The 20,593-nt window shown below is 32.9% G+C and overlaps 3 protein-coding genes across 14 annotated transcripts; all 3 read right to left on the bottom strand.

The window, feature by feature from the left end:
- Window positions 1-3,734: 3,734 nt before the first annotated feature.
- LOC146896261 (ATP-dependent caseinolytic (Clp) protease/crotonase family protein) lies at window positions 3,735-16,650 on the bottom strand. Its single transcript, XM_085739352.1, has 12 exons — window positions 16,419-16,650; window positions 16,214-16,349; window positions 15,587-15,666; window positions 15,374-15,457; window positions 14,643-14,727; window positions 13,191-13,276; window positions 12,968-13,089; window positions 12,620-12,680; window positions 4,789-4,887; window positions 4,573-4,674; window positions 4,449-4,490; window positions 3,735-4,288 (listed from the first exon to the last, which is right to left on the bottom strand). The coding sequence occupies exons 1-12, from the start codon at window positions 16,632-16,634 to the stop codon at window positions 4,169-4,171; spliced, it is 1,233 nt and encodes a 410-aa protein (XP_085595478.1). The 5' UTR covers window positions 16,635-16,650; the 3' UTR covers window positions 3,735-4,168.
- Window positions 6,683-11,854, bottom strand: LOC146896262 (uncharacterized). Of its 10 annotated transcripts, none has more exons than XM_085739355.1 (8): window positions 11,542-11,854; window positions 11,397-11,462; window positions 11,099-11,171; window positions 10,612-10,674; window positions 9,628-9,715; window positions 8,793-8,855; window positions 8,320-8,409; window positions 6,683-7,003 (listed from the first exon to the last, which is right to left on the bottom strand). In XM_085739355.1, the coding sequence occupies exons 4-8, from the start codon at window positions 10,671-10,673 to the stop codon at window positions 6,872-6,874; spliced, it is 435 nt and encodes a 144-aa protein (XP_085595481.1). In that variant the 5' UTR covers window position 10,674; window positions 11,099-11,171; window positions 11,397-11,462; window positions 11,542-11,854; the 3' UTR covers window positions 6,683-6,871. The 10 variants fall into 10 exon arrangements, with proteins under 10 accessions (XP_085595481.1, XP_085595483.1, XP_085595488.1 ...); XM_085739357.1 differs by having other exon boundaries at window positions 10,627-10,674; XM_085739362.1 differs by having other exon boundaries at window positions 10,612-10,650.
- An 816-nt stretch (window positions 16,651-17,466) lies between the features above and the next one.
- LOC146896260 (malate dehydrogenase, cytoplasmic-like) lies at window positions 17,467-19,871 on the bottom strand. Of its 3 annotated transcripts, none has more exons than XR_015024216.1 (7): window positions 19,685-19,871; window positions 19,179-19,337; window positions 18,913-19,088; window positions 18,378-18,655; window positions 18,106-18,230; window positions 17,901-18,012; window positions 17,467-17,788 (listed from the first exon to the last, which is right to left on the bottom strand). XR_015024216.1 is itself a non-coding variant. In XM_085739354.1 (7 exons), the coding sequence occupies exons 2-7, from the start codon at window positions 19,309-19,311 to the stop codon at window positions 17,697-17,699; spliced, it is 927 nt and encodes a 308-aa protein (XP_085595480.1). In that variant the 5' UTR covers window positions 19,312-19,337; window positions 19,467-19,871; the 3' UTR covers window positions 17,467-17,696. The 3 variants fall into 3 exon arrangements, 2 of the variants coding, with proteins under 2 accessions (XP_085595480.1, XP_085595479.1); XM_085739354.1 differs by having other exon boundaries at window positions 18,095-18,230; window positions 19,467-19,871; XM_085739353.1 differs by having other exon boundaries at window positions 18,095-18,230.
- Between the last annotated feature and the right edge of the window lie 722 nt (window positions 19,872-20,593).

The raw sequence follows: 20,593 nt of genomic DNA, 5'->3' as shown, positions 1-20,593 counted from the left end.
TCTATATTTTATCAACTAAAAATTAGAAAAAAAGGGCCTATATTATGCCTGCAACAAACCATTGTGCTTTGACCCTTAAAAATGGAAACTTATTTGTATTCAAATCAACATTCAAAGTCAAAATATCATATAAAGCAAGATATAAAAAATATAAAGTTATTTTTTTTGAAGGAAGAAAAAATATTCTTACACGGGATTCATACAACAAATTCAGTACCCATAATATAGTTTAAATGGAAAATAGCAACAACTATCATTTTTATGAGTAAAAATACTACTATCATTTTCTAAAATAAAAAAGTCAACATAAATCCTTGCATCTATTCTAACCTATCATTTTCTAAAATAAAAAAACTACTACATATATATATTCTAACCTATATTCCATGTCGGCATTCCGTCCAAATGTATTTGGAACTCAAAATAAAATATTGAATTAGGATGTCTTCTTTTTTTTTTTTTTTTTGACATTAAAGACGATTTCATTAATGAAAGTCTGGCAATAAATCAAATGCCAAGACTGCAGAAATACAAGGCGGAGTTTCTTCGATCCATATGGAATCTAAATTCATAAGAGCATATTTAGCTAAATAATGAGCAGCTTGGTTGGCTTCACGCCTAACATGCAAAAAATTTATACTACGAAAACTACCCTTAAAACTAATACAATCTCGAATAATAGAGCCAACATAGTTGGGAGATTGTTGGTGAGCATTCAAAGCTGAAATCACATTAGAAGCATCTGATTCTGCTATAAGATTCAGAAAATACATGTCTTTTGCAAATTCTAATCCCTTCCGCATAGCTAAAGCTTCTGCAACCTCTGAATCTGGTAATGAAAAGACTTGCCAGGAACTAGCACCAACGACAACACCTTCATTATCTCTCACCACAACACCAATACCCCATTTGTCACCCTCTATCGGACCTGCTGCATCAACATTAAGCTTATAGAAACCACTATAAGGAGGTGTCCAATGAACATCAGATATTGGCAAAAGCGGACCCCCACTTAGTGTCTCCACCAACATCGTACTAGCACTCTTAAAATTCCCAATAGATCTTTGTGCCTTTTGAACAGTTGCAGCCACATCAACATCAGTCCCCTCAAAACATTTCTTATTTCTAGCACACCATATCTCATAACACAGGGTCAAAACATGGACTATAATTAGGATGTCTGTTTATTAGGCGCTGGCTGTTTTTTCTTTTCCTTGCTTCTGTTTATGTCCGTTTTGCTTTCTTTTAATTTGCTTTGTAACCAAAAAAAAAAAAGAACTCAAAAATAAAATATCATGAATATCAAAATTGATTGCACCATAATTTTGATTATTTTTTTTTTGACAAAACCATAATTTGATTACTTATAAGCATGCAAAACAAATAATTTGATTTTTTTTGACAAAAACCATAATTTGATTACTTATAAGCATGCAAAACAAATAATTGGTCAACCAAGATAATCGAGAACCGTGTAATTAGTTGTGTGAACTTAACTCCGTTAGTATTAGTACAGACATTGCACATTATATGCACTGCAACTGGTTGACCAATTATTTGCATCCAATTAGTTGTGTGAACTTAACTCCGTCAGTAGTCACGGTTGAAAGGCCATATTATCGCAAGAGTCCATGTGGATATGATAACTTTAAATACGTACTTTTAAACTATAAAACCACAGCTATAAAGATGCGGAAAGTAAGGAAGAAGTAGAAAAATGTGAAAGATGTGGCTTATTGGGAGTATAGAAGAGATGGACATGCCACATATAGAAAGGCTCCATTGCCCATGGTCGGTCGTTTGTTGAGATATTTATTGAAGTAGAGGTGAAACGCAAACAAGTAGCTCATAAAAAATTGTCTCTGAAAGCTACTATTGTTGATAGAGAAGAAGAAATGGCTGATGGAGAGGAGAATGAATGATTAGGTGATAAAAGAGGATAGAATTGAACAATGGAGGGTGAAAGAGGACAAGGTCGACATAGATCAAGTAATAGATGTCATTTGTGCCTTGTTAAATAAAGTTAGACACCACATCATCTGGATCTGAGATTCATGTAATTCCTCCTAAACAAATTGAAAAAGAAAGATGATGTGCTTGCGGTCTCATTTTGGCCACCCTAACACATCATGCCTCAAACTATTAATGTTAAAGAATTAATTTGTATTAAAATGTTTAAATATGGCTGTTGGTGAGAATGTTCTGAAAAAAAAAAAAAAAACTGATTTTTGTTAAATTCGCCAAGTGAACCATCTTGCTCCCCTAGCGAATTCCTTAAATAAATTGAGTTTCTCACTGACTTCCTTGCTAAGCGAGCTTACCGTTCAGTAAGCGAATTTAACATAATCCCCAAGAGTAACTTTTACATTTTAATCGTCATATAATTTAGTGGCACAAAGAATATAGATTGAATTCTCAAAAAGGATTTAATGATGAATTCTGTAGGAACTGATCAGACAATTGAACTATGGACAGTGCAAATTTCCTTGAGGGGATCAGAAAAGCTAATATGCTGAAAAGGGTTGAAAGCTATGAAGTATAGACTTCGACACGGTCACCTGACACGACACTTTGATACCACTAGTGTAAAAAATATAGGACACCGACACCGCTACATATATGTTTTAGATATTTGATTGAGTTGTCCGACACGGCTCGTATGAGTGTTATATATGTGTCAGACACCGGTTTTAGGAATGTCGAATTAAAGAATAAATCAATTTTATTTAGGACACCGATTTTAGTTGTTCGACACGTGTCGGACAAGTGTCATAGGAGTGTCGGACACCACGACACGGCTAGTCCTAGAGGTGTTTGTGCTTCATAGGTTGAAAGCACGCCATAAACAATGACATTCCTATGACAAACAGAGAAATGGAATTCTTCAAGTTGGACAAATCCCATAAATTATAAAAATACATCAACACAATGGGGCACTTGTTTCGCATCTCATGGAAGTTTACCTACCAACAATCGTGCTGCCAATTTCTATAAGAACATGTACCTTGTTCAGAAACAAGCGGAGTTGCAGATGAAACAAAGGGAGCCGTGATATGCTGGAGATACGAGGGCAAGAGGGCATGAGAGTGATAGTTTGGAGGAGCAGTGAACTTGGGTCAACAGAGCATCTATTGCATCAGTGATGGCGCTGCGACGGAGGTGGATAGTGACGGAGATGTACCTTGTTCAGAGACGAGCGGCGTTGCAGATGAAACAAAGAGAGACTTGATAGACTGGAGACACGAGAGCGAGAGGGCATGAGTGATGTTTGGAGAAGCAGTGAACTTGGGTCAACAGAGCATCTATTGCATCGGTGATGGCGCTGCGACGGAGGTGGATAGTGACGGAGATGGGTGGCAACAACGGAGGGTAAATTAAGTTTATCTAAGTTCAGTTCATCTTGTTTGTTTCAAAGAAGGGATTTTAGGTTTGAAAATTGAAAGTAAATTAAGTTCATAACAGTCCGGTTCATCTAATTTGATTCATAATCCTTTTGAAAAAAAATCAGTTAACTGAACCATTTTTCTAAATATTAGATTGGTTCTCAGTTTTCGTAAATCAGTTCAGTTTAAAATGGTTCGGGTAGGCTCTTGTATGTTTTTTATGACGCAGACTTTCATCATTGGTAACCAACAGTTATTTGTCCAAGTGATAGAACTTAGTTCCTCTTGATCACTGTTTTAATTTCGAGTATTGTGAATATGCAAATGGTATTCCAGAATCGGCACCATACATGATAGAACTTAGTTCCTCTTGATCACTGTTTTAATTTCGAGTATTGTGAATATACAAATGGTATTCCAGAATCGGCACCATACATCTTAATCCTTATTTTCAGAAAATATAACTGTTCTATGAACGTCACACCAATAATTATAAGTAGGCCATAATAAGAGGGAGACACACTCCTCTATGCCAAACAAGGACTATGGTCAAACGAGCTTATAAGCTATCAGCTATCAGCTATAAGCTATAAGCTCTTTTTTGGGTGTTACCAAACAGACCCGCTGTTTCACAATCCAAAGCTAGTTCTATCTACATATGGTAATCCAGTAGCTACCATGTCCATGAGATTGTCAATAAGTTCATGCTTGATCTTTTCCCTGCAAAGTATCACTGGTGTGTGTCTGTTTGTGCAATTCTAGAAGCACCTTGGGAGAAAGGTTAGCTACAAAAATGCTTCACGGGATTTTGTGGGTAACTCTAAATCAGGTTCAAATTCAGTTAGAGGTATGAAGTACTGATCCACCATATCTTGAGAAACCTTTTCCAAAGTTGGAGGATCCCACTGCATATATTTAATTCACAATCAGAATATGAATATCAATTTTCAATTGAATTTTTATATATAAACAGGGAGAAAATCAGTCTGCAAAGAAGAAATTGTATTAGGCCAATGAATTTTAAATCTGAAAAAAAATTAAAAAAATAATGCACATAAATGGTACCTTTGGGGCCATGTCCTTGTCCACTACACGTGCCCTCACTCCCTATAAGGAAATTCAAATTAACATATGTTGAAAAAGACATAAGAAGTTTGTTTCAGTTTCCAGAAATTCACAATGTTTATACCTCACAGAAGTCCCCAGATATCTGTTTAGAAATTGCTTGTAAAGTCATCCGGTACTCGCGCAACAAGCACTGATCAAGGGTCTGAAATCTACCTTCTCGTATCTATCCCAAATAGATTGATTACATTATAGAAGCAGTTGGCTGGTTATGAGAAAAGAAGAGAAAGAAAACAGGAATTCAAAATATCTAGACATCAGACAAGCAAAAGGAACTCACAGATCTCAAGGAAACCTTCAAGCTCAATGGAGAAGCTTCTTTAAGTCTATTTAGGGTAGAAATGCACCATGCATCCTTGGTTTCACCTGCGGCAACTTCCTATTGGAAATTTAAAAATGATAAGAATAAAAAGAAAAGATAACGTGTTCATCCAAATGTAAGTCACAACACATACAAAAGAAAGGAACACATCCAAGAGAAGCCAAAACATATCTTTTTGTTCTAAAAATACCCTTAATGTTACAAAAGCCCCACCACACCATCCCGATCCTCTCAAATTGAAGTCTCTATTTTTACTTGTATGCGTGCACCAAAAATTATCACATATGACAAACACTTTGAATAAAAGACAAACCCCATGTTTGTATGGAAACCAGCCACAAATATATATACTTACCTATCGAAAGTAGTACATGTGTTTTTCGTAAATATTACTATGCTTTTAGAGTTTAGGCATTCCACACTCATACTTGTGTAGTTTCAACAACAGTAGAATTGGCTTAACTGTTGCAACTTGATATTTCTATACATAAACCAAACATGTTAAAGCTAACTTTGGATATGGCTTTGCTTTGGGTTGTGGATGCATTCTTTTTGGTTTTCCATCTCTGAAGAGCAACCAGAAAAAGCATGCATTATGCATATGTTGCTCCCAGATCTCAACAATCTGATTTGACCCCTGTAATGTTCAACAACATCATAATTTAGGAGAACCGTGCACTTGTAGAGGTGCAACAAGAGAAAGACGGTAACTGAGGGTGGAATCAGAACACAGTCTTTGATTTTGTAAAGAAGAGTTTGTGGTAGGTATTGACAAATATAGAAAACGAAGAGGGGTAGCTATTTTGAGGAGGAAAAAAAACGAGGTGATGTGTTAGTAAAAAAGGGATGTGAATAGTAATGCCCAAAAAATTCTCTATTTGGCTTTTTTGGGGCACTTATACTTCCACTAGGCAATCAGGGAAACTGTTTATATTTTATAATCCCCTGATTGTCAACTGAAATTACAAATCACACAAGTACCCCAAAACCAACCCATACACATCATCCCACTTACACATATTCAAGCTGAGCTTTTAACATTTCTCAACTGCGAGCACAGATGTTAATTACTAGTATTTCCACCCGTGCAACGCACGGGCGAAAAAGGATTTATTGTGGGCTTGTGGCGTTAATAAAATATTACTCTGAACGTACGACTAAAAACATATAATGCACTTCTGATGTTAGTGTTTGTAGTTAATATGAACCACACAACTCCATTTAAATCCATATACTTGGTTATTAAAGTTGTTTGAAAGTAATGTCCAACCCATGTTGAAGTAAGACATGAAAGCTTTTACCATTTGTACAAACATGTTTTATATCCTCCAGTCTCACTAACCATCAACCTTGCAAACTTCAAAACCAATTTCTCACTAACTGGAGATAGGAGCCATCAACCGTGCACATGTTTGGGCACAATAGTTTTAAAACTGCAGTGTTTCAAAGTGCTTCAATACAAAGAAATTATAGTTACGGTGCAGTCAATTCAAAAATTAAATTGTTCCGATATTTAGGAACTGATGCAACAATCATAAATTATTTGTATCATGATATAAAACTTTACTCAAATTATTTTATGCTAATATGATGAATAATTGTTTAAAAAGAATATTAATTATTAATGTGATTGGAAAAGAAAACTTGGTTATCGGCAATGTGTTATCATTTGTTATTTGCCAGGTTGAATTCAATTCTTAAATATTCGACAAATAACTATTTGGCAATAAAAAAATACTTAATAAAAACAAAACACTAAAATCTTATACAATTAAAATTTGGACTTAGTAAAAAGTCGTTGTCGATAATAGCTTCAACATCTACTTCACAAATAAGTAAGTATTTGTTATGCTTCCCACGAATCATAAATCCTTTATATCATACTTTTTGTTGATATCACTTTTAAGAAATTTAATCGGATCGGTTTATTATTTACAAATTTGATAAAGAATTAGATACACTGTAGGCACAATAAACCAAATTGGGTATAAAAAAGACTAAAAGCAAATAATAATGTTTAAAGTCTTCTATAAGACTATTTCTATGATTCTCCAGTTAAGGCACAGTAGGTGGTGTGTGATAAACATGACAAATCCACCATGTAACAACTCTGAGGACTCAGGTAGCCACTGCCTTTTATATTCAGCTTTGGGATCAAATTGTGTCCATCAATCTGTCCCAAAAATATACCATAATTGTTAGGATCTTCTTAAACTCTGAAATGGACAGAATTTAATGAAAAATATATGATTTAACATCAATATAGATCTTAATCCACACACTTCATAAGTTAGAGACAAATAAATGGTTTAACATCAAGATATATGAAACCTAACTAAATTTGTGATAGAAAATATTCGTAAACGAAAAATAGCAGCCTAATCAACACTTGAACACTAAGATATCAAACCAATTTAAAAAGAACAAAAAATGTTGGCCTCTAATAAACTATAGACTATAGCAAGTGCCAACATTATACAACCCACTAATTTTGTCAAAAAAATAATAATTATACATCCCACTAATATCAAATGCCAACATTACAGTCTATCAAATCTTTTCACAACCCTAACATCAAATTAAGTATGTCTGTACATATTTGACCATAAACAAAGTGTATCTAATGTCCCGATTTATAGAGGACTTCACTAAAAAAGATTTCAAAGGACATATTCAGACTAAAAAGAATAACAGTTGCAATTGCACGTAAGAAAACAGGTTCTTATTCATGTACCCCATCATAACAGTTGCAATTTATACTGTTTCAGCTTTGTAACCTTCCATTGATCCCCATGGGTTGATTGTCCACAAACCAATAGTTATTTTGTTCTAAACCATCAATCTTATTTTAAGTTTAAAAATGACGATGATCTACTAAAAGTATCTAATTACTTGTACATATCATGCTAATATATTTCATTGATTATAGCACATAAGCAAGATGACACATATATTCATACCTGGTAAGCTATTTTCTACATATTATCAAACACCTCCGGATAAAGATAATTGATAGTCGAGGTAAGGATTAAAGAAATGAATGAGAACTATTAGTCAAAGTCATCGATTTATTGATATAAATGTTAACAGTAATATTTATACCTACGATATAATAAATAGAAACATAAACTAAATACATATAGCTCAATGTTTGAGGAATATAAACATCTGGCTTAAATCAAATACCTATAGCCCCCCATGTATGAGAAATTCTTACATAATATTCCTTAACAAAATATAGAAATTATATGTATTTTGATACTTACTAATATAATAAGATCAAAGTCCAATAGCAAGCTTGCATATATGACATATTTCCCATTATCATATTGTTTAGGATGATAAAAATAATAATTCAATATACAGATGAAGTGCTAATTAAAATTACAATCATGTTTATTTGTAAACCTCATTATGATTATAAAGGCCACAACCATTTGCAATGGAGTGTATAATTGCTAACAAAGACTAATCAGATCAGATGCTTACTTGATTATATTCAGGTTTGTACACAGGAATATGTTTCTGATTGTACTTTGGTTTGTTGTGGTTAGTCCAACCCCACGGGCCACGTATATGCTACTCAAATCACATACCAAATTTCAGCAAAAAAAATAATCTAAAATCAAACCAATATAAGAAGGGGGAAAAAATAAGAAGGGGGAAAAATAGATAAAAATGAATTAGAATCATATCTATTCTGTTTCAATAGAAAGTCACTGACATGTTAAAATAGAGGTTACATTATCCATTATACACCTTTGAACATTTACAATGCATATTTAGGATAAAAATTTGTTTTTAGAAAACTATATGCAAAGAATATTTTTGAAATCTGAATTAACAAAACTACTCATGGGTAAGAAGCAACCACATATATGTAAACTATATAAAATGTAGGCTCCAAAAAAAAATTTGTTTGACGATAAATTTCAAGCCATAATTAAAAACCATGATTATACCTTCAGTTTGATTGCCTCTCCAACGTTGTTTATCTGAACTCTATTAAAATTGATGCATAAAACCTATAACCAAACAAAACCAAAGCTTAAAAATAGAATAAAACATGTCATCATATATTTAGTCAAAATAACATGCTATACATATTCGGACATAAAGTAATTGGAAGAAAATAATAAACATCATCTTTAAAAGAAATTGCCATATTCGGACACAAACTCCTCAAATTAACAAAAGAAATTGCCAAATAGGTAGACAGAATGCATGTGCAGCCAATGAATAAGTGTAGATCAAGTAAGAAGTTGCAATATAGAGTAAGAAATTCCGAATCTGTATTTTTATATAAGCCTAATCAATTTTCCAAGGGATTAGACACAAAGACTATTCATCATGTAATCCTTTCCAAATGTATTTTGTCTATAATGATAATATGACAAATTTACCAATTGGGGCTAATTCAAAAATTATATGCCTCATCAAGTAAAGTACAATCTTTAGGATCATCTAAAACTAACAATATCATCCATTTTCTTTTTGAGACATTTTCTCAAACACATTGTGAATGCTCAATTTCACAAAAAAAAAAAAAAAAACAAATACAACAGTTTTTATTACTCTAAACACAAAAGGACCCATTCCACTATTTATGAAAAACGTCAAAATACCCTTGTCAAAACATGAAACTTGCATGAATAAAATCTAAAAGATGCAATAATGAAATAAATCAAGATATTTACTATTTAAATATAACAAAATGTATGATTTCCAACAAAGACTAATCCGATCATATGTTTACTTGTTGGCCATTGATGAAAATTATAATGATTCAGATTTTACCTCATTGTGCCTATGTGATAGCATCCTTGTTGTAGGATTCAGTTGATCATTTTGCTTTTGTAGGAACGATCTAGCAAGTTCTACCATGCTTCACATAACCATAGTACAATACAAACCATTAAATGGATACAACCCCTTAAAAAAATAAACAATAAATTTTTTTCATTCTTGGCCAAGTACATGGCAAAGGGAATTAGTTTCAACCCAATTAGTTTCCTATATGTTCAAACTATATGTTCAAAGAATTAGTTTCCTCTAGACAAAAAGTAATCACTTCAAAACCTTTTTATGAAGTCAAATCAAATCAGGACAGCTTCAAACCTTTTTATGTATCCTTTTGAATTTCATACCAAGAAAACCAGAGCAGCAAGGATGAATCAGAACATTAAATCATGAAACAATAATCCAATTAGGCACCATAAAAATTTAAGTTAAAGGATACAAAGAAAAATTGAAGAATACATGTCATTGATTCTTAAATAACAAACTTTAGCTTTAGTATATATAATTTGCAAATTTCCATATAGAATACCAATTTTAGTAACTAAATCAACTTGATGGTATATCTCATGATCATTGCAAAAAAAAAAGTAGTTAAGAATGAACCACTATAACAACATAATGAAAAGCTTTAAGTTTTCTAACATAGTTCATTCTTACTAAACCAGTATGAAAACATATAAAACCATTACTCACATATTCTAGTAACTTTCATATTAAGTTTAGTAATGAGACCTATTGAATTAACATCAATAGCAACGCATATTAACAAAAAGTCACTCTCTAACAATATCTTGTCATTGTCACACGAAAGACTTACTGAAACTTTTGTTAATGACAATCAAAACTAATATAATTGGGATTAAAAAATAAGGAAGACAAAGATATCGAATCAACTTCTGTTCACAAAATCATAAAGTAACTAAAATTACGAATAAAAAAATCAGTCATTTAAATATGACGAATATTCATAAGAGATATAACTGGGCAATGTGAAACCTGGATGTGTAGAGATGTGAGATTCTGAAATTGCATCCACAATTCATCCTCAATTTCACAACAAAAAACAAATCAAATTCAGAACCATGTAAAAATAAAACAAATTCAAAAAATCTAAATACTTCACTTCATTAGATCAGAACAACTCAAACAAAAACCATTTCTTTAACAAAAGGCATTAACAAAAAATAAATAAACTTACATTCAAATTTACATCCTTCTTTCAAGTTTTGAATCAATATGGATACTACTCATAAGCATAATTAGTTCATGAAAGTTAATAAAGTGAAGATCATACAACCCAAATAGTACACAACCAAATATCATATCCATTATCAATAAACAAATCTAAAACAAAATGAATATAATTATAACCTATATACATGTAAATTCAAATTTCATTTTGCATGTCAAGAGAGAAACAAAAAACCATATATTGAAGATAAATGAGATTCTGTTAACAATTAATTACCCGACTGCTTATACCAAGCTGCAACAAAAAAAAAATGGGGGCTATGATCATTTCCCATTTGTTGATGTTGAGACTGCAAAATGAAAGTTGGATTAAATCAATCAATATATTAACTTCAAGATACAAATATTCAATTTCCATATAAAACTATTAAGCTACTGGTGAGATGAATCTAGGGTGTTTACAAAGATTTTATATGGGGCATTAGGGTGCTTACTGAAGTAACATTTCAATATCACGAATGATTAAAAAAACTAATATTATTGAATAAGAAAACTAACAATAATCAGAGACTTACCTTCAAATGACTCAAGCAAGCTTGTTTCTCAAAACCATTTTGTTCATCTTCTTCAACGCGTTGCCGCTACACCAAGTTTTCAGAAATCAAAACAAAAAATTGAAGTGGTTGTGATGAAATAAATTTAGGGATTTCGATTAGTTACCTTCTGATTGCTTTTGAATGATTGGACGATGAAAGTCTGAGCGGCCCTTCCACCGTAAAGTGAGATTTGCGTGAGGTCGGCGATTTCGGGTTCGGCGATTGATTACACTGAGCGAAACGAATTTTGAAGGAGAGGGATAAGAGTTGATTTGTTGTTCTCCAATTCATGCAAGAGAGATGTTGGATAAGGAAATGGTGGAAAATCAGAGTGAAGAGAGGAAGAAATCTGTCTCTGATTTCTTGATTGATGAGAGAGAACGAAGGGTGAGAAAGAGAAGAAAGAGAGAAACGAAATAAAAGGAGTGAAAGGAGATAAGAAATAAAATGTTAATAGTGAGGAAAAAAAGGAAAGAAATTTGAAATGAATGATAGAGAAAGGTGAGTTGAAAATTGAAAGTGATGTTTGTTGGTAAAGAGAAAAAGTAGGAGGGAAAGAATGATTTGAAAAATTTTGAAATTTGAATTTTGAATTGAAGAGGGAAAATGTGTGATAATGATATTTTATATTTTGTATTGTGTGAATGCTTAAAGTGGCAAAAATAAAATTATTTTTTAATGGTGATGTGACATTAAGTTGCTTAGAATTTTGACACATTGGATTGATACAAATTTTTTTGCTATTTGTTGTTCCCCATTTGTATATTATTAAGATAAGATGGCCAGCTGGCACATATATGTTAATCTGATCAAGATTACAACTAAGAGCTTTAGTGGAGACACCAGCTAGTAAGCCATAGCATATCTGCTTCTAAACGGAAGCACGCCCTTCAGGCCCTTCTACCTCGGTCTAATTTTAAAACCCCTAATTATTGGACTCTTAAAGAGTGCAGGAAACAGCTATCCCAATTAGAGGCAAGAGTTTCCCACATCACTTGGAGAGCATGCAGAAAAATGCTTTCCCTCTTTAGCAAAATTTAGGGTAAATTACAGTTTAACCTAACGTGGTTAGACTTGAATACTTTCCTCTTTTGTTAATTTAGGGAAAATATTTTCCTATTTTTCATTTGGCAAAAGCTAATCAGTGCCTAAGGGTATTTGTTAATTGTTATTGTTTTTTAAAGAAATAATGCAAATCTTACCAATGCATCAACAATCTCTTCAACTGTGTCATGGCCAAAGCATTTATCTAGAATTTCAAGCCTGAAAAGAAAAAAGTAGAAGCACTATCTTATACTGTGAATCAAAATATACAAAAAGTAACCAAAGAGAACATTCTGTCGACTTATTGTTCATCATACTATTTTCTTATCTTCTTTCAGGATTTCTAATAATGATCATTTTTAAAGAGGCTTCTTTGTTTTGATTTGAAGATGGAAAGAAAGGCTGTTTGAAATACTGAACTTTTTATCTCTTGCCCTTCTCTCTCGTAGCTTTTCGTTTTTTGTATTGTTTTTTCTAATAGAGAATGAGAGACAAGACGATCAAACCTTTGTAGTACACTACTGCTGCCTGGGTGTACAAGATCGCCATACTGTTCTAAAGTGGTTTCTATGACAGATGGGTCGTCGGTAACCAATTTCCCAAGCTGTTCTTCAATTAGTGGAAGCCTCTATAGGACAAAATAAAAGAAGGTTTTGAATGTCATATAGCAAGAAGAGTCTATTTCAATTGAATTAATGAAAAAAGAAATAGGGTATAGCAAAACTAAACTGCAAGTAGTGAATAGTGTGTAGCAAGCCCGCATGCAACCATCTCTACTCCGTTGAGCTTTTCCCCAGTCAGAGCCAAGTACTCTCCTGCATACAACAACAACCAATGAAACAAAGAAAGACTAACAGAGGAATTCATCAATTACATCTTCAATTGGTAACTAGTTCTTAACACCATGAAAATTTCTCATCAATCAATTATGTTAAAAATAAGAGGATTACCTATTAAGCAATTCTTTCATCATTTAATTATATATTGTCAATATTGTCAATACTTGATGTGATAAATAAGGCTGGATAATAGCATTGGTGCATAACATGTGATATCGATGGAAGTAATAATATCAGTTAAGAAAATGAAATTTATATCATTGCTGTTTAGGATTCCAATAATTCTATGAACTTGTAAGATGTGTGCAAGAGAAAGAGATGAAAGAGGGAAAACATAAACTAAATTTTGAAGATTGACCCGGTTATTGCACAACTATTCCAACCTATGTTAAGTAGAAAACTAGATTCCACCATAACTAACACTAACCTTAAGCCACCCCTGATTATAGCAAAATATTGTATAGAAAAAATAAGTATAATAAGAGAGATGAAAATTAGAAGAAGGGAAAGGATAAGGTATCCCCGTGAACAGAAAACAAAAAGAACAAAGCAATAAAAGGAACTAGGAATGTAGCAAGACTGTTCAATCCCTTTGCATATCGGAGATGACTGTAAACAACCTTATCTAGCCCTATATAGCACCAAAGAAAGGTGCCTGCCTAAAAATGCAGAAATGTGTTGCACCATTTCTGAACTTGAATTGCCTGTGAACACATTGCCAGATAAGATTGTCCCGAAGAAATCTTTGAAAGTTAAGGGATTGAATAAAATGCTCAGAGAAGGAATCACCATAGAGGAATCCAGAAGAATTCAGATTCCAAACTCTTTTTCAGACAAGTCATAGTCTTGTAAAAAGGAATTGTAACTCAGCTCAATATCAATGAAATTTCTATTAAGTAACAATCCCAGTTTAAATGAACTGATCACTACCGCTGATCGCCATCAATAGCCTAACAATGCCAAAACTATCATTCTATGATGAAGAACAGGTATAAAACGTAAATATGGAATTATATCTTTTAGTCGATCCCGATTGTACCAATAAGACTCTTCCATGAAAAAAATCAATCAAAGTGGAGCTTCTCTTTGACAAGAGAATTGCAATTTGTTTTACAATAACGCATTCTAATTTCTAATAACTTGACCATATAAAATTGTCAAAACTTGCAACCTCCTCCCTCTTTAAGTGCATAGAGACCAGTACAATGTTAAATATCTTCAAGACTATAACTGTTAAAATGAGTTATACAGAACCTCCCAATCCAAACAGAGGGGTTAAAAGTTGAAACTTTAACTTAAAGCAGAAGATGGAGGCATGCATATTGTACACACATAATATTACCTATGTGACCAGGTAGACGTGAAAGGTAAAAAGATGCTGCAGCATCAGGATGAAATCCAATAAGAATTTCAGGGGTCGCAAAAACCTGCAAAAAAGGTGATAAGTTATAGCTAAGTCGGCATATGCAACCAAGATTTATACAATGCATATCTCTTCCAAAATGAAGACAAACTAGTTAAACTAGGAGAGGATAGAATTCTAACTTAGACATACAACTTGTTACTTATTTGCCACTCCAAATTCCAATTTACAAATTTTTTGTTCCACCGCTTTCCATTTATGATTTGATATTAACACTAGAACTAACGCCACCACTCAAATATGGTGCAGAAAGGAGAAGTCATCTATGTAAAGGCATGTGCAGTTCTCCATATCGAAATAGACGCTAAACTTGTAAGACCAAACACATAATGCTTTTCCCAATAATACAATTAAGCAAACAAATATTTTGACATGTGCTGTACAATTGTCATTGGATAAGCTACCACTATCAACATTTGCTTGGTAATAACCTATATAATCCAAAGTCCTACATCGGAAAGATAAAGTGAGTGTTAGTGTATAAGCTTCTATATTACTAAAGGTAATGCGGTATTAAGCGTTTCACGCCACAATGCAAGGGCCACTAACATATTCTGAAATCACAAAACCTAAGTCCTAACTTACAGATAACAACAATCCACGAAAGGAAAATACATAAATAATGAGCAAGAGGTTTCTATATTAGATACAGTTTTGTCTGTTGCAACTCGGAATGTCCCAGGGATTGAAATTCCTGCCCCACCACCCATGGTAATGCCATTGAGAAGAGCTACCTGCAGAAACATATTAATCACAAGTATCAATTATTTTGCATAAAAAAACAGGAGATACGAGTCTATCAAACTTATATGCCTGACAAAATGAGCACAAATAATTGAGAATGATGGAAGTAGTATACTCACATGCGGCTTCAAATATGTACCAATGAGGTATATAAAAGTATATATTGTTCTGAAAAATTCTTTGCAGGCGTCCATATTCCCTGCATAAATAGAAAGCGGAAAGTTAAAAGAAGTGTATGAAAAACAATACAGAAAATGATAGATTTAAAATACAAGGAAGAAAATACCAAAAACTAGATTAAAACTAGTGTTCTTTACTAGTTTAAGTAGAAAATGAAGACTTAGGAGAATTAAAACTATATTAAAACTGCCAAAATGAAAGATTCTCCTAAGTGTTGTTTACTTTAGCAGAAAAAAATACAAATAGCAAAACTAGTGGGAGCTGGGTCATAATTGTGAGCACATTTAAAAACAAAAACAAAAATTGATTAAAACTATGCTCTTGTCCTGTCTTATATAATAAAGTAGTCCCAAAAATATATACAAATTGCAACTTTAATATGGTATTCTTGGAACATGAAAAGCTTAAGAACAAGAACAACAACCGAGGATGTTTCCATTAGGTGTGGTAGTCCTGTCTGTGTGAATGATTTTGTATACACTCTACTCTAGTGTGATCTCTGCAATGACCTTGTTTGTATAGATATTCCAAATAAAAAAAAAAAAAAAGAGTAGAAAATGAGGTACCTTGTTTAATAAAACGGTAAAGGGAGACAATATCTCCACCAGCTGCGAATGCCCGAGGACCAGTTCCCTTGAGCATGACGAAGCCGATATCAGGGTTATCCTCCCAACTTCTATATAGTTTATGAAGTCTAGCAGCCTGATGATGCAATTTTGGATTATGATTATAGAATTCAATTGAGAAAAAGAGAGAGAGGAAGAAAGTAACCATGTGGGTATTGATGGCGTTGAGAGAGGAAGGTCGATTGAGAAGAGCGAGTCTTGAGTAACCATTTCCTTCAACTAAAACCTCTTCAGATTCAGATTGAACAAGATCATGATCCACCGTCGAGGAAGAGGATGAGTTGGAGAGAGTAGTAAGGCTTCTTCGACGAATATCCCTTTGCATCAACAACCTTCTTCTACACCATTGCATCATCGCCATCCCTTTTACCAACTCATCAACTTCTCTTCTACTTCTTCACAATCATTTCATTTTCATTCTCTCTTTTTTTACTTTTTTAATTACTAGTATTTAATTCATTTACCCAAACTTAAACTTCATTCACATTCTTATTTTTTTTTTATAACTTATTATTACTCATATAGTTTTTTTTTTACAAACTTTATTATTTACTTATATAGGTCTTTTTATTGTAAAGTGAATAGATGAAAAGACCATGTTACTTAGTTATTGTCTACAAAATCTAGCTCAATAAATAAAAAGCTCAAGGCAATTGTCATAATCCAAATTCAAACCTTAGCTCCTCTATTTTTTTTAGAGATTTTTTTTGTTTATTACGGATTTTGAGTCTCTTCTCATTAGGAGAGATAAAACATGCATTTCCTTTTCTAAAGGATTCTGACTCTTTGATTCTTTTGGTAAAAAAAATAATAAAAATCATTTTACTTTTTGTTGATGTTTGTTATATTGTGTGTGCAAGCGCATGTAAGCACACACAATTCGGTATTGTTACCATGCAAGAGTAGCTCTTGTGTTGCAAAGATATTGCCTTAATAACGTTTTCAGCATTTTTTTTTTATGGTGGCTGAGGTTTGAACCCGACCTTGCATACCAACTGAACTAAGCTGACAAGGACTTTCAGCATCTAATTCAATAACAACGTTTCTGAATTTCATCTCCTTTGCAACAATTAGGGTGATAAATCTCATCTGATTTTAGAAGGGAAGCACTCCCCTCCTAAACTAGAGTGTACAACACAAAACTAACTACCTTCTAAAATAACAAATCTTCATTTGATGATCCACAAAAGACATAACAATAGTAATTATTATTACTGATACTACTTTATTAGTGATATAATTTTTTTTAACAAACGACATAACATTAATTTTTTATGATTTATCAGTGATATAGTTTCCTTACAAACTTTCTTAATATATACTTGTTTAGGTTCAGGAAACTCTTCATTTTTGTTTCCAAGAACCAAATATACGGTGTCAACTTAAAAAAGGGTAGTCAATTCAAGGCATTTTTTTTGTGAAATTAAAGGCACGAGTTAGCCAATGTTTTCTCCTCAATGAGCTCTTGAGCTGTTTTATCCATCTTTTCCCTTGAGAATTCATCAATCTTGAGCCCTGTCAAATTATCATAACATAACTGATTTCTTCATCAAGGTTAACATTATTAAAAACTGACCGTTATTTGCTAGAACTAGGAAGAGCATAATTTAAACTTAATTCAATATACCTTGTACAATGTTCCATTCTCCTTTGTCACATGTAACAGGAAAAGAGTAAATGAGACCAGGTTGGATACCATAAGATCCATCAGAATACACTCCCATTGATACCCATGTTCCCTGAAATAGATCAAAGTAAATAAAGCACAAAGCATAAGTGGTGAAATTTTACATGAGACGAGACAAATTAAGAAAAACGAACCTTAGGTGTACCTAGAACCCAATCACGAATATGATCGCAAGCAGCACTTGCTGCTGATAATGCACTAGACAGCTTCCTTGCTTTGATAATGGCACCCCCACGCTGCTGAACAGTTGTGATGAACTCACTGTTTAGCCTAACACACAAGAAAAATATATACACTTAATTTCCTAGCTAGTGGAAGAGATTGCTTTGCATGTGCATGGAATATTTAGAGCATGGATGGACATGCTTTTATCATCAGCAAAGATAGTCAGATTGAGAAGGTTTGAAACTGAGGTACCAATTATCATCAGCAACTAATTCTCTGACATGCTTCTGGCCATTACTTGTTGCCACGGTTGCATGGTTGACGTCTGGATATTGAGTTGAGGAGTGATTTCCCCAAATGATAACATTTTTCACATCACTAACATGAACATTTAGCTTCTCAGAGATTTGGCCTAATGCTCTATTATGATCAAGTCTAGTTAGACATGTTATATTTTTCTCAGGGATTGATGGAGCAAATTCTTTCAATATTAGAGCATTTGTATTTGCTGGATTGGCGATCACTAGCACCTGCATTCAGAAATAATTGGAAGATACAATCAAGATTAGGATTGTTCATGGTTTGATTTAGAAAGGAAATTATAACTACCTGGTAAGACTGAACTGTTAATTAATGGTTCGTCTCGACCCAAATTGGTATAAAGTTTTGGCAAATGTTTTCGAATTGAAACTACCTTTACAGAAAACCATGATGGTGCCTTTTCAAACCTAACTGATTTTTTATGAACCTAACTATACTATAAAAAGGGTGAGAAAGTGTTTCTAACTTTACAATCTGCAGCAGCATGCTCCTCCAAAGCTGAAGCTTGAGCCTTGTAAATTGAAACATTCTTAGACATCACATCTTTTCTTTCCATTCCTTCCTTCCGTGGGAATCCACCAACCATAACAGCAATGTTAACATCCTTGCAAGCTTCAACAACATCCGTAGTAGCAACAACACCTATATTACATTTTTATATGCACAAATACTATTATAAGATATATATATTCATAAAGAAAACCATGATGGAATATGATTAAAAAAACATGCCTCTAAGAAGTGGGAAAGCAGCATCAATTAGCTCCATCTTCACCCCTTTAAGTGCCTCTAATGCTGGTTCAATATCAAGCATATGCAAAATTACAGGTTGATTTGGGCCTAACATCATCCCTCTTGCTATCATTGGAACAAGTGCATAACCAATTTGTCCTGTGTTTTAATCAAATCAAAATTAAAAGGTACATGTCATTGATGTCAATAAAGTTTAAATGTAATGCTTAAAAAAATTAATAAAATACATGCACACATACGATTAAATTAAGAAAATTAAGAATTTACTATATTGATTTTTATTGGAAGAACAAATCGAAACGACATGTGATGAATCTCAATGGATCGTGGCAGTAGACCACTTCGCCACTTGCAATTTACCCTGTGGATTTTTAAATTTATGTTTATGAAGACAGCTTTATTTGCAATGTAATATGGAACAAAAATATGTGACTTCCTAAGGTTAACCAAAATTTCAACTAAGAACACAAATAAATGTATCATGCCTGCAGCACCAGTGACCAATACGGTGACCGGTTCTTTCTCAACTTTGAGAAGATCACTCATGTATCTAATGATCTTCCAAAACAAAAAAGTGCAAACTAAAACAAGAACAATTTTTTGAAGGACCGTTTGGTCCATAATATCCAGACCAAACATTGCCATGTTCACTCTATGGTATGTTAGGATCCTAAGGAAACAATCCACTTCACCATCTTTTTATATAACAAGTTTGAACATCAATTTGAAATTAAAGAATCCATGCACATTACTCTTGAGCAAGGCAATAATCGTATACCTGAACCAAGCTCGCAAGAAATGCAAGTACAACAGAATAACACGTACCTTAACAACAAAGAAAAGAACTTTGTTGTTTTGGAATTTCATCAACGAATATTTAAACATGCAAATGAAATATAAAATCAGAAAGAAAAAGTTGTCTTTACCCCCTTGATCTTTAAGGCTTTGTTTGCGAGTTTTGAGGGGAAGGAAAGGAAAGGATTAGGAGGGGAAGGAAAGGAAAGGGAGGGAAGGGAGAAAGGAGGGAAAACTTTCCCCTTGTTTGGGAGTTAAAAAACCAACAAAGAAAGGAAATGGAGGGCTTATGTTATAATTTTACTATTTTACCCTTTTTTTTTCTCTTAAAAACAATACATTGTGTTATACTTTGTAATTTATCTTGAAATTTAATCAAAGCAACTTATCTCATAAAAAGTAAATTATTACGATCTATTTTTAAAAAAACAGCTTATTTATAAAAATAAAAAAAAACATATTACGATCTCTTTTTTAAAAAACAGCTTATTCAAAACAACTTATTTATACAAAACAACTTATTATGATATATTTTTCAAAAAACAACTTATTCAAAACAACATATTTGTCCAAAACAAATTATTATGATCTCTTTTCAA

Source organism: Medicago sativa, chromosome 8, assembly GCF_051527215.1.
Source record: "Medicago sativa cultivar Bolivia chromosome 8, Bolivia_mono, whole genome shotgun sequence".
Taxonomy (NCBI): Eukaryota; Viridiplantae; Streptophyta; class Magnoliopsida; order Fabales; family Fabaceae; genus Medicago; species Medicago sativa.
Note: the sequence above shows the minus strand (reverse complement) of the source record. Positions and strands in the feature narration are given on the sequence as shown.